Below are 13,424 nucleotides of genomic sequence, written 5' to 3' on the forward strand. Positions count from 1 at the left end.
CAGTATGAGCATAAAAAAAAAACAACCTATAAACTGCACCACTGGTCAGTTAGCATTCAGTTACAGCCTTCGGAAATCCTACACAGCAGCAGCAACATTTCAAAAGAGCTTCGGTCCATACATATTGCAATATTGGACTAAAGAGAGTGGGGGGGGGGGGGGGGGGGGGGGGGGGGGGCGGGGGGGGGGGGCGGGGGGGGGGCGGGGGGGGGATGAAAACGCTGGAATCTTTTAACAAGAGCAACATTAATTCAAATGACAAATTGACAAAGACAATCTGCATTTAACGTGTCACAACTCGGCAAATTCTAGTCACGTACACATTTCTCCTTAATAAAGCAGTCGAGGCTTGGTTCCCGCTGCACAGTGGGCCCTTTCTGGGGCTTTTTTTTTTTAAAAATCACACAGAGTACAATAAAAGCAAACATGTACGCGTCTAACGCTGACAACACGTGGCTTCAGTGAGTTCTTTTGCATTTCACAACAAAGCATTCTCGCAGCAGTGGCTGCTTTGCTGCGGCGTCTCTCCTGCCAGGACAGAAGGCCGTGTGGAGGTGTTTAGACTGGAGCGCAGCCTCTGGACCAGCCAGTGACTCGGATTTCGCCTCTGCCCCATTTTCTCACTTGGAAAACTTCTGCATCTCTGCAAGACAAACAAAGGCCGAGCTTGAGGAAGAAAAAGGGGAGGCAATTCAAGATGGTCGACTGTGCATTGCATGTGTGCACGTACCTTTGTCGAGATCAATGACTTTTGGCTGAGTGTTCATGTGGGCCTTTTCTTTAAGCAAGTTGTTCTTGTAGTCTGAACACAGGGTTTGGGGGGGGGGGGACAAGTTTTTTACCAGCCAATGAAGAGACAAACAAGACTTTACACTTCTCCCTTTCCCCAGTTAGAAGAATGATGAACCCGCCTACAACAGCCCTACATCCACACCTTTACAACTGCAACCATTTAAGATCATGAAAACAATCAAGCAGCACCAAAAGACCCTGTGGGGGGTGGGGATGCAGAAGAGCATCACACATGTAACTCACCAAATCTCCTCTCCTCCTGACAACACACGTCCACATCACTGACGTCCATCTCGTACTCATCTGAGCTGCTGCAGCTTCTGCCGGACCTGTCACAGTGACACATCGCACGCATCCGTGCTGAGGGGGTGAGACGGCAACTGCACGCGTGTGCGTTTGTGTGCGGCCAGCACTCACCTTATAGAAGCCCGAGGGTGAAATTCTGAGAACATAAAGGAATAGAGCGTTTTGATGAGACGACAATAAAAGGAAATCAGGGGTGAATCACAAAGAATCAGACCCAGACAGCCCAGTTCAGACCTTTGGCTCTGCGCCGTCGCGTGATGAGGATGATGATGAGGATAATGAATGCCAGGAGCAGGAAGGAGGTGAGGACGTAGCCCAGTGGCAGGAGAAAGTGGTGTCTTTGGTCAGGCAGGATGACAGTGATGACTCGCGGTGACTCGGCTTTAGTGGCGTCTGAATGGTACAGAAGTCCCAACAGTCAGCACTTTGACACCCTTTTCGTCATCCTTTCTTTCACAAACAACCTAGTCTGTCATCTTATGGTTGACAGGAGTACATTGACTAGACATGACTCATCTTGTGACTAAACCCCTCATTACTTGGTAGAGATTAAAATGACAAGTCGCCTGATTGGTGATTGGAGAGCTCATTAGAACTGGGCTTAAATTTCATCTCTGCTCAACGTAATTTTGAGCATTCAGCACTTTGTGTTAAGTGGTAGGATACATCTAAAACAAGCTCCCTCTGGCTGCACATACACATGTAATTCTTGGAGTTTTAGCACATAGCGGTTGTCCCCTCCCCCCCCCTCATGCAGCTGTACAAAATGCTGAACACAAAAGGGAAGTGAGGAGCGATTAGGCAGCCGGCAATACTGCGGGTGATATGTGCGGTTCAGCTGAGCGCTGAGAAGGAGAGAACCAAGGAAAGCCTGGATTCATTTACCTTCACAAGAAAAGAAAAAGAGTGCAAGTTAAGAAGCAGCTGTGGACCTCAGACTCAACATACGTGAGCCAAAATGAGATCCAGACTGGTGTCATGCCGTGATTTACTTTTCCTGGCAGTAAAACACAGAAAAGCAGAGCACCAGAGGAATGAAGGAAGGACGGAGGTGGGAGGAATGGAGGAGGAGAGCCGAGGGAGAGGAAGAGGACGGTGAGAGGTTTCTCCAGAGGCCTGCTTCACAGAAAGGCAGCAAGAGCAGAGCGAGCCCCGACATCCTAAATGCAAACTTTTCTGCCTCTCTGCAAAAAAACATCCTCTTCAGATCGTTCAGTGAAGTTTCACCAAACGTGTTTGTGATCAAACAAGTTGTCCACCCTTGATGGAAGGGTTGAAATGATCTCCTCCTCAATCCTCTTCTCCTCCCCCCTTTTTCTCCTTTCTGTCTCACCAACTCAAAAACCAAACACCTCACCGTCTTTCTCCATCTATCTTTCTTTCCCTTTGGCTGTCTCTTTGTGTGGCCAGCTGCTGAGCAGATGAAGTACACGTCCCGTTTCTCCACAAACTACAGAAAAGCTTTCCATTTCTTTATATTAAAGGCTGGGGGTGGGGGCTGGGAGGGTAAAGGGATTGGGATGAAAATAAACCTGAGCATGTGAAATCATCAAAGGAGGGAGATGGAGCAAAGGAAAGATGATGGTGGTTGGGCAAAGGAAATGGGGAAACTTCTGCAGTATGTCAGGGTTAAGCCAAAGACAACAGAGCAGCAGACAGTCGAGAGGGCAAAACAAAACAGATAAGAAGACAGAATACTGCAGAGGAGACAACAGAAAGCAGTCGCAAACATATTCCTCAGCAGGAGATGAATAAGTTCAAATGTAACCAGTGTAATTCCCGTGGCACAGGCCCTGAGCCGTCTCTTTGCAGCTCAGAGAGCGAGGGATTATTTGTGTGGGCAGAGCTGGACTTCAGTCAAAAGACTATCCAAGAGATTCCATTCAAATGAGATCGGCCTTCTTGGCCCGCTCTTTTGCACACATAGAGACAGCCACAAGTAAAAACTCTCTCAATGATTTTCCTACATTGATCCATCTGCCATCAGTCTTTGTTTCAGGTGTCTTCTGGAAAAAAAACGGACACACGCACCGGAAACTATCTCATTATCAAAGAATTTGATGCGAGTGGCTGGCAAGACAACATGCCAATCTCACCCCCCCCACACACCTCCTCTACTTTCCTTCCTCTTCTTCCAACATCCAACCCAGCGGAATGGCTTTTGAGGCAAAGCACTGAGAAAAACCTGCACATACAACTGCAAGCACACAGAATTAGAAAGCAATACGAGCAAATGTTTAGCTTCGCAAGTTAAACATATAAAAAGCAGATGATGGATTGAGAGCAGGCTGAAAGATGATGCGGGTAAATGTGTATATGTGTGTGGTTTTGAGGGGGCTGGCGTCATAGGAGAGCAAGAAAAAAAAGAATATTGCTCATGAAAAACATCGGAAAGACGTGCAGAGAGAAGCTAACGAGGACAAAACAAGAGTAAAGGAAAGAACAGATGTGTGTGTGTGTGTTTCTTTTCCTGATTGTACACATGATAGTTCAAATCCACTAAGTGATACAGCATCCGCTCTTCGAGGCACTTATGCTGACATATGATAACTAGAATCTGTATGTTACCTTTTTCTTCGCTAGGCAACGCTTTGGCCGGCTCGGTTGCCTGAATCAGCGGTGCCTCGACTGTGACCTGAAACTCTCTTCTCTCGTGTAGGCCACAATAATGATGGTGGAGATGGCAGGAATACATCCCCCTGTCTGTAGGCTGCCAAAACATACGTTTGTTAAACTTTATTGGATAATTAGCAGAGACATAAAGGTAGTAGATGAACTCGTTTCTGATTCTGCTTTTGGGTGAAGTCAACCTGAATGGAAACACGCCGACACCAATTGTGACAGTGGAAATAAACTAATGCTTATAAAGGTTTCTGCAACACAATCGCAGAGTTTGTTTGGCCTGTTAGCTTGCTAACATCCGCCAGCAGTCATTAAACGCAAAGCACATCTGATGGTGATGGGAATGTCATCAGTTCTTAAGAAATATGGTGAATTTGAAAATGAAATTAAACGTTTGGCCTGATGATGAGGACCTTTCTGCCTACTTGGCAGCAGCACCAATGTCGTCCTTTTTACCGAACCATTGAATGAGGAGGCAGGCGATCACCTGACGTCAACAGGAAGCTAAACATCACCAGGCGTCTAACCACAAAAACTGGCCTCAAGCCACAGTTTGATTCCAGAGCCTGTATTAGACATAAAGTTTCTCATTTCTGGACTCTGCCAAAACCACTGGGACTCTTTACATTCCACAAGACTGCAACCATAAACCTGCTTGCTGTCGTAACAAACGGCAACAACTGCTGAGCCTTGTTTTTTTTTTATTTCAAGTAATTGCTCAACTTAGTGTGGCTGCCAATGTCTGTTTCCCAGTGCGGCTGTAAAGTTTAACTTGACAACAGATGCATTACTAACAAACGCTCTGTGTTTTCCTGAAATACTGTATTACATGCACACACCCATCCAAACACACGTTCGTGAACCTCGTCCACACGAGCACACGACTCCTCAGCAGCAGTGGCAGTGAGGACTCTGCTCATGCGCTATGTTACTCTCCTTTCACACACCTGCAGATCTGATATGGTAAGTGAGAAGTCTCCCTCTGAGAATGCTTGATTGCTGATGTTCATCTTCCTCTGGAGGAACAGAGGTCCGTAGCTACGCTGCTCCCCAGAGGCGTACAGATCCACCAGCCGATCGGCGTAGTCATGCCGGACTCCTGGAGACTGACGGTCCCAATGGACCACCTGGCAAGGTGAGGCGTCTTCAGTCAATATAATGTATTGCATCAGGAGAAATTCAATCAAAAACAAGATCAATTTGCACCTGCTGGTCCTCCTCTTCGCTGCTCCAGTCTGTCCAGACGGTCCGTCTGTTGACGCATGGCAGAACCGCAGTGCTCCCAAGCAGCACCACGTACACGGCCTTTTGTCCGTCCCAGAAGCGCTGCTCTTTACGGCCTTTTGTGGCAAAGGGACGAACGGAAACAAAAGTCGTTTGTGGAGTCAAAGCACCGTGTACATCAGCTCACACGATAGTCTGGAGCGATACATACGTGATTTAGTCACATTGAGCTGTACTCTGACTGTCTCGTACAGGTGGCAGTAGAGGTGGTGGAGGTTACAGGAGTACAGACCTCTGTCGTTCATCGTCACACCTGTCGGAAGGAAAACAAAACGAAAAGCGAAGTCATCATAGTTTATCAATAAGGAGGGCTTCCTATTGTTTCTGTGTAACTGAAACAGTTGATATGTGTAGACCAAACGACGTTTCTCATTTGTACTTGTTTGTACTGCTTTATGAGAGAAGCGATCTGATCCACGTCACCCTTCACTATGACCCCCATCATATAACACCCGTTCCAAATAAAGAAAGCCTATGGCTTGAAACACAAAGGCACTAGTTCAATAAACACATAACGTAAGATCCGGATGTTGCCTGAACCAATTCTGAGACAAGATGCTGGCTAATCAGGTTTGTTACAAGTGACACACCAACCAAGCAACTATGTCCCAGTTACACTCATGACCCTGAAAAACAGAGCGTGGGACCTTTGATGACCAGCGAGAAGTTTCCATCCTTGAAGGCCGTCGGGGTGAGGCCGACCCTGCCCACGTTGTAGGAGTTGTAGATCCTCTGGTCTCCTGCCGAGAACATGTCCACCACTCTCTCCATGGCGAAATCCGGATACTCCCGGTACATGTCCCAGTGGACCACCCTCTGTCTGTCCCTCACCCTGTCCCTGGTCCACACCATGCGGGTGCTCACACACTGCAGCACTATCTTCGAGCCCGCGGGGGAGCTCACATTGTAACCTGCCACCACCACGCTGCTGCTGCTGTCAGACTGACATGACACTGGGGGGGGGGGGGGGGGGGGGGGGGGGGGCAGAGAAAGAGAGTTGTCTGGACTCAGAAAAAGCTCAGAGGAGGAAGATGCAGATGTGAATCACAGCTGCGCACTATAAAGCATAACATACCTGCAGTGAAGAAGCAGGCCGCAGAGACTGAAATAGAAACAGTAGAAGTGAATGTGTTAATGTTAATGACTGAAGCGTTAAATGGATCGAACTGGAAATAATAATGAAAGGCATAAGCACACTCTGACCAATGCATAGTTTCACGTTGATGTGATACACCCTGACTATTCATTAGACAAAAATGTGTGCAGACTGTGCAGGCGGGCCAGGTTTTATTTTCAGCCTGGACATGATAGATAGTGAAGACTTTTCTACCTCAATGTTTAAAAAAAACAACAAAAAAAGTTTTTTTTTTTATCACAGAATCCAGATCAGAGGACAGCAGAAAATAGACATTTTAAGAAAGCATTTTCTGACAGTAATTCTTCTACTTGGTGTATTTATGAGCACAAAAAGCTTTGCAGGCAATTGATATTAATGTTCTATATTTTCCATATTCAACACGCGCTTGTAACAAAGATTCACTGAGCCTCAGCCTACTTACTGTGGATCAAGAGGAGAGCCTGAAGGGTAACGTCTTCCCTCATCTTGTTCCTCTGGCAGCTTTGATACTTGTCAGATATCTACGACTGAACTGTAGAAAGCACCTCCCGTTTCACTTCCCACGACAGCAACGGATTTATTTGGTTCACCTTTGGAAGAAATGCATCGCGGAGAGCCTCGACTCCGAACCAAAACAGGACCAAGCGGGACTGGTCCCAGCCGGGAAATGAAACTCGACGCCGCCGCGCCCCCTCCTCACACTGACTTATTACAGTACAGCGTCTCGAGAGACTCGTTTGCCTTCACGAACTTGGGGTTTCTCGTTAAAAGTTTCTCGTCTACCTGCCTTGCATAATGACATACAAGTGTAAAGGGGTTTAGACTTTTTGAGATGTCCCTCTAACTGCACTAACTCCCTGGCCTCTTGACATTTGAGAGTTATCTGAGTGGGAGCATGTTTGAACTTTATCCTAGGAGTTACGAGAAGCTAGTTTCTTGAGTATTCCCAACATGCTAGTTTATCTAGCTTTTTAACACTTTATGGGTTAGTACAGCGAAAGGAAGACGTGAAGTTAACAGACACATTTTCAGTGCAATAATATTAGCATTAACAAGAATTAGAATATAGCTTTTGGAGTCAGCATGTCGACTTTTGTCCAAGCAGTAACTAAACTAAAGGACGTTATCTTAAATGTAGGACTTTTGGCACCATGAGTGAAACGTGTTAGTGGGACGATGAGACTCCATCTTTTATGCATGTCATGGGAGTTTAGGTTTATCGTTGTCGTGTATTAAATGAAGTGTGAAATTGTAACCACTTCACAACACCACTAAAGAGAAAACATTTAAATGTCAGTGGAAAAGCTGGTGACCAGATTTTGTCTTTTTGATGTTAACAGCTATTACATGAGCTCCTTTTCTGAATTTCAGACTGATGGTGGTCCTCCAGACTGAAATAATTAATGCAATAGACAAGGTTTTGTTTTTCTTGTGGTCCTTTATTGTCAAATGTGGTTGCGTGTTTAGGGCAACCTTTTATGTTTGGCTAAATGTTTTCAGTTGGTGAAAGGTCTGGACTGCAGGCAGGCCAGTCCAGCACCCAGACTCTTCCACTATGAAGCCATGCTGGTGTTGTAGCTGCAGTGTAGGGTTTAGCATTTGTATGCTGAAATATGTAAGGCCTTCCCTGTCATTAGGTTGGGAGCATATGTATGGGCTTAAATTTGTCTAAAAAATAACTGCAAATACACAGGGGTGATCTACTGACTGGTTTGTTCGAAATCACTTACTCATTCCCTACTCCCTACACGGGGAAATAAATATAGTGGACTATATCGTGAGCTCAACAGAAAAATCTTTCGGACACTTTCAGACAATACTCTTGTTGCCGATAATTACGTAATCGCTGTCGCACAATTAAAACATACCACATTAACGTCGTCTCACACAATACATTTTTTGTTAAATAAGAGCCTTTTGATTACTGTCCTGTAATTTTCATTTTGTATTTTGTTTACTATTTAAGCATATTTTCATATTTTATTCTCTTGGCTCTTTAGTAACAGCAAGCTACAGTGTAACCTACTGGAATGTTTAATTATATGCTGTTTGTTTTTTTAACAATGAATGAAGGAAGCCATTTAAATTGCCCTGTTTTGAAATGTGTAATAAAATAAACAATGGAATAAACTGGCTTATTGACTGTTGTACTGCTCCACAACTCATGAATTTGTTTCGCGCCAGTCATCCTACGGCTAACTACAACCGGCTGCGGAGGCGAAACATTGCATGACAGGATATCTTGATCCGGTTAGTGACCATCGGATGTTCACTACATTTCGTGGTGAATTGTGGGATACATTCAGTGCACTACATTTGGACACCACTACAAAATGGCGTGGTCACTATATAGTGGTTAGGGAGTGATTTCGGACATAGCCATGTCGTTACTGCTCATCAGCGATTTTCTTTCTTCGTCATTCTTAAGCCGAGCCATATATACATCAATGAACAACAGTGCCATCTACTGGAGGGTGCTTTGTGAATCACAAGCTATTTATTTGTGGATCTGTGTGGATTTGCAGAAAGAATGTCTCAAAAATACGAACGTGTGATTCGTGATCCACAAATGCTGAGTCACCATTCACAAACAGAATTTTCAGCTTCACAAATGGCTTTTTGTTTTACAAATAGAAAATTATACATTTACAAGTACACATATATTCGTAAAAACCAACACACAGGTTACAAATAGGAAATTTGTATTTGTGGATAGTAAAACACGTGTGAAACTCAAGGCATGTACAATAGTTTGTAGATTACCCTCCGTGCATTTGCAGTTATTTTTTTTACGAATTTAAGCCCATACATATGTTGCTTTAAAAACCTTTCAGCACTGATGGAGCACTTCTCAGAAATGCAGGTAGCCAGATCCATAGGCCCTATGCACCCTGTTACAATCAGAGATGCATGATTTTGACCCGAGCTCTGATAACAAGCAGGATGGTTGAATATGACTATACAATTTTGAGTTATCTGACCAGGGAACAATTTCCACTTTGCCTCACACCATTTGAAATTGCCTCTGGCCCAGAGAAAACACCAGCATTTTCGTCGTATACACTCAAACTGTGTTGATTTTGACTGACTTGGAGTTTAATCTATAGACTATATTTGATCTAATTATTATTAACGATAGATTAGTGGTATAGCATCTCATTGTAATGAGCGTATTATACCATAAAATGCTACTTTTCTGATTAAAAGTTTTAATCTAAAACATACAGTGACTTTTAGGATTACTTTCATCCACCACAATAATTATAAGCAATCAGATTGTCCTTACCAACCCCGGCTTTAAAAAAAAAAAAAGAAGCTCTCTACATGTATCATGATTATTAATGAGTCACAAAATACTCTAGAATGTAGGAATGACAATAACAATACATTTATTTGGCGAGTTCTGTCCAATAAAGTGCTTTCCAGGAAACACAGATAGTAACACAGAGTAAAAAAAAATCATTATTATTATCATTTAAACAAGACATCGGAAAAGGATAAAAACACACTATGTCGTGACCCCTGAGACCTCAAGAAGAGCAGACCAGAGCGCAGTGACCACAGCGATACGTTTGAAGGTCAGTGAAATAACTTAGTTCTCTGCCATTTGATATTTCATGTTAACTAAGAAGCATCTACTCCTGTTTATTTTGTGTAGAGTCATCATGTGTTGTCTATCAGAGCCAGTGTTCATGCCAGCGAAGAACAAATAACAGAAACTCAAAGCCAAAAACCCAATAATCAGTGACATTTAACTTTTAAACTCGATCATATATTTTTATATTTTTTCTTCTCAGCCATATATTTTTGGCTGAGAAGATCTGAGAAATCTCGGAGGCTGCTGGTCTCCGTAACTGCACGTTGGGCACCTTTCGATGGCTTTTCGAAGGTGTCATTTTGTTGGTAAAGAGATGCCTCATAGTTAAGCCTCATGCTCTTGTAAAGATGTTCCAAAGCTTCCTGGAGCTCTTCGATTTGTTGGTGACCAAGTCAAGTTGTTCCCAGAGGGCCTGATTTTCTTGGTGCAATCACTCGATTTCTTCATCAGTTACATCATATTTGCATTTCAAGTTCGCGAGTTCCTCTGGAACATTTTGGATCTTTAGAGTTTTTTGATGGAGGGCCTCATCCTTTCTCCCACTGGTTTCTTGTCCTTCGCTGGGCTGCTTCTGAGCCTGGTCCAGTAGTTCCTCCAAGGCCTGAGTTTGTGGGCGGAGTAAGATGTTCTCTAGATTAACGCGATCATATTTACCCTGCAAGACTCTAAATTCTTTCCAAACCTTTTGGAGCTCTTGTGCTTTCTCTTGCAGAAACTCCTCTTTTTTTGCCAGGCTTTCTTCAATGGTGTACACTTGCCTCTTAAGGTGGTCGGTTAGTTTGTCTTGGCCCTTTATTTGTCGGTGCAGTGAAACATTTTCTTTTTCCATTTCACCAAATTTGTGTTCCAGGTCTTTGCAGCCTTGCAAAACACCTTGGAGCTTCTGATCCTGTTCTTTGAGAGCTCTGCTCTGTTGAGTCACCGTCTCCTCTCGGTAATGCAGCTTTTTCTTAAGCTCCACAACTTCTTGTTTCAGAGCCTGAATGTGGGCAGAAACATTTTCCTCATTCATTTCACAACCCTTCTGCTCGATAACTTTGAACTCCTGGAGTGTTTTGTTTGCCTGAACGAGGCTGTTTTGTAGAGTTTCATTCTGCACTCTCAGGCTGTCGGTTTCTTGCTTGAACTGTACTTTCAGGTCAATCATCTCCTTTCGCGCGTCATGCTTTTGTTGTTTTAGGAATGGGATTTCCAGTTGTTCTGCATTATAGTTGACCTGAACAGCTTTGAAATAGTGCATTCTTCTGCTCAGCAGCTTAACTTCCTTCTGCAGTTTCTGAATTTTATGTTCCATTGCAGTTTTCTCTTTCGTGCTGGCCAGGGTCAGCTGATCAAGGTTTTCTTTCAAGGTCGTCGTCAGGGCCTTGTTTTCACTTTTAAGGGCATTAACAACTTTGTAAAGTAAGTTGAGGTGCTCAATCTCTTTGCTGAGGGCCTCATTCTTAGTTAACAAAACCTTGTTTTGGATTTGGAGATCCCTTTTGCTTTTGGTTCGGGATTTCTCCATTTCTTTGCAAAGACCATCAACAGTTTTTAAAAGGCCCTTGTTTTCTTTCTGAAGTTCCTTCTTTTCTTTTTCAAGTTCTATCTTGATTTTGTTGATGGAGTCCCTCTCTTGGCGAAGGGTTTTGTTTTCACTCAAGAGAGTCTTGAGACAGAAGGGCTGCTTGGATTGAGTCATTTTTTGACTCTGTTGATACAAAATGTCTGTACCAACTAACAACAGTGCTTTGTTGTTCTGCACACTGAGAATTATGGTTTATTTTCTGTAAATTTCTCCAGCTGTCGCAATCTTTCCTCGTCGCAGAGGATTTGAAAATGTGTTTTGGTTAAAACTGTTTGGACAAATCTGGATTGTGACGGATACATTATCAGCAGATAAGCGCCGCCCTTTATGATGTCATTACACTGAACAGCAAAAAGAAAAAGATGACATCACACTGAACAGCAAAGAGAATTCAGTGTGCAAGAAAATGTTCCCGTTATTTGAATGATTGATCAGAAGCTTCTCATGGAACAAAATCCTAAAAAGACAGCACATTTTTGTGTCGAATGTTTATACTACAGTGATGTCAAATAGATAGAGAATTATACAAACGACTAAGGAAGGAAATTGAATCTCACAGAATTAAAATAACAGAGATTTTGCATTTAAAATACAAAGTTATAAAGAAATTAAATATCCAGTTCAATATCCACATATGTTGGATTTTCAACCCCAAAAGTTGACATTAATGTCCTGAGCATAATGAATGCATTGAACTCTACTATCAGTTCTCCCATTCCTGACTGGAACTGATGAAGGGTTGGAATGCATCAGTTCACCAGGGCGATTAGCTCTGAAGTTCCAGAACTTAAATGGTCCATGAATGAGAACCGAACCATTTCTCTGCCAATTGTTTTAGGATGTTTCCTTTCAGCACTCCATTTTGGTCTGCTTGCCCTCATATTTATGGTGGGATCTGACATCCAGGTTGTTTTAGGAGATCATGTTTATCTTCTAATGAATCCTTTCTATCCTGGTGGTTATTGCTTCTTCCAGGATAACAATGTTCCCATCCACAGAGCAGGAGAGGTCACTGGAGGATTATCTTTGTAGGAAGATTTATGTCACAGATATGCTACAAGCTTCATGGTCACCATCTTTCAGCCCAACAAAACACCCGTCAGAGATGTCATCCAACCCCACCAGCTCCATGACTGAAACATGAAATGAAGGAATATCTGCTGGAACAGTGGGATCTTATTCTCACTCCTGTAAAGTTGAAAAGATTGTAGAATCAATGCCGTGGTTTATTAAAGCTAAGCTAAGTGCACGACATGACCCAGCATCTTACGAAGAGACTCACTTATCTGTAATTACTGAAACAAAAAATAAGAACAAAGACCAAATGTTCAGTTAGATGCTGAAGTTTTTACACTAAGCTATTCGCATTTGTTACATGACTTACAACAGGACGGCATGGCTCTGAGTTCAACAATCAGTGACATTTAACAAATACCACAAAAATACCAGGAGAAGTTAGCGAGAATTTTTACTGAGATGAGCTTCAAAGAATATTTATTATTGTAGCTGCACAGGTCCAATGAAAAGATGGCCACGCTACATACTGATGTCTTTTGAAGTTTTATTAAGTCTTGTCTGTCCTCAGTAGACACCGTGAAAACTACAAAAATAAAAGGACATTCAGGCTCAAATATCGCGTTTCTCTGTTTTCTTTTAGCCTCATGCTAGTTTTCGTCGCTGATATTGTACAAAACACGGGCGTGTTAAAGAAATAAAACAAATCCAAGAAATCACACAATTGTCCAAGAAATGCATGTCATTAACATTGAAACATAAAACAATAATAGTTCATTACCGTGTGCACCTTTTGGAGCACATGAAGAATAGTAGTGCGTGAGACGTGTGTACTTCCTCTGCATCCATGTTGAATCTAACCCATTTTTTTTTACCTGAAACTATACAAGTTCATTTTGACAACAATTTTACAATGGTAGATCTTAGATGGTACTTTTAACCATCTTATTTATTAAGTGTTTATTGTTTCCATGAACTCAAATACATAATCTCTGACAACTATACACAATCAGGTCTTTAATAACATGTCTCTTAGACAGTTACAATTATTTTAAGTCTACAGAACGCAGTAAGTCAGTTGTTATAAAACTTATTGTGAGCGAATATCTGATATATATATATAT

General features: G+C 42.8%; 1 protein-coding gene across 1 annotated transcript; it reads right to left on the reverse strand.

Annotated features, from left to right (window-relative positions):
• Positions 1-212: 212 nt before the first annotated feature.
• Positions 213-6,773, reverse strand: LOC140303636 (matrix remodeling-associated protein 8-like). Its single transcript, XM_072382472.1, has 12 exons — positions 6,564-6,773; positions 6,080-6,106; positions 5,652-5,957; positions 5,156-5,257; positions 4,927-5,060; positions 4,668-4,847; positions 3,667-3,808; positions 1,333-1,491; positions 1,210-1,234; positions 1,036-1,121; positions 731-802; positions 213-643 (listed from the first exon to the last, which is right to left on the reverse strand). The coding sequence occupies exons 1-12, from the start codon at positions 6,604-6,606 to the stop codon at positions 621-623; spliced, it is 1,299 nt and encodes a 432-aa protein (XP_072238573.1). The 5' UTR covers positions 6,607-6,773; the 3' UTR covers positions 213-620.
• Between the last annotated feature and the right edge of the window lie 6,651 nt (positions 6,774-13,424).

Source organism: Leuresthes tenuis, unplaced genomic scaffold, assembly GCF_036924035.1.
Source record: "Leuresthes tenuis unplaced genomic scaffold, fLeuTen1.0.hap1 SCAF_3, whole genome shotgun sequence".
Classification (NCBI taxonomy): Eukaryota; Metazoa; Chordata; class Actinopteri; order Atheriniformes; family Atherinopsidae; genus Leuresthes; species Leuresthes tenuis.

Excerpts from the sequence above, each read along its gene's own strand:
- LOC140303636 (XM_072382472.1), bottom strand. The coding sequence starts at position 6,606 with ATGAGGGAAGACGTTACCCTTCAGGCTCTCCTCTTGATCCACA. Across the intron at positions 4,848-4,926 it reads GCGAAGAGGAGGACCAGCAG|GTGGTCCATTGGGACCGTCA; the intron begins GTGCAAATTGAT and ends TCACCTTGCCAG. Across the intron at positions 1,122-1,209 it reads CACCCTCGGGCTTCTATAAG|GTCCGGCAGAAGCTGCAGCA; the intron begins GTGAGTGCTGGC and ends TCACTGTGACAG.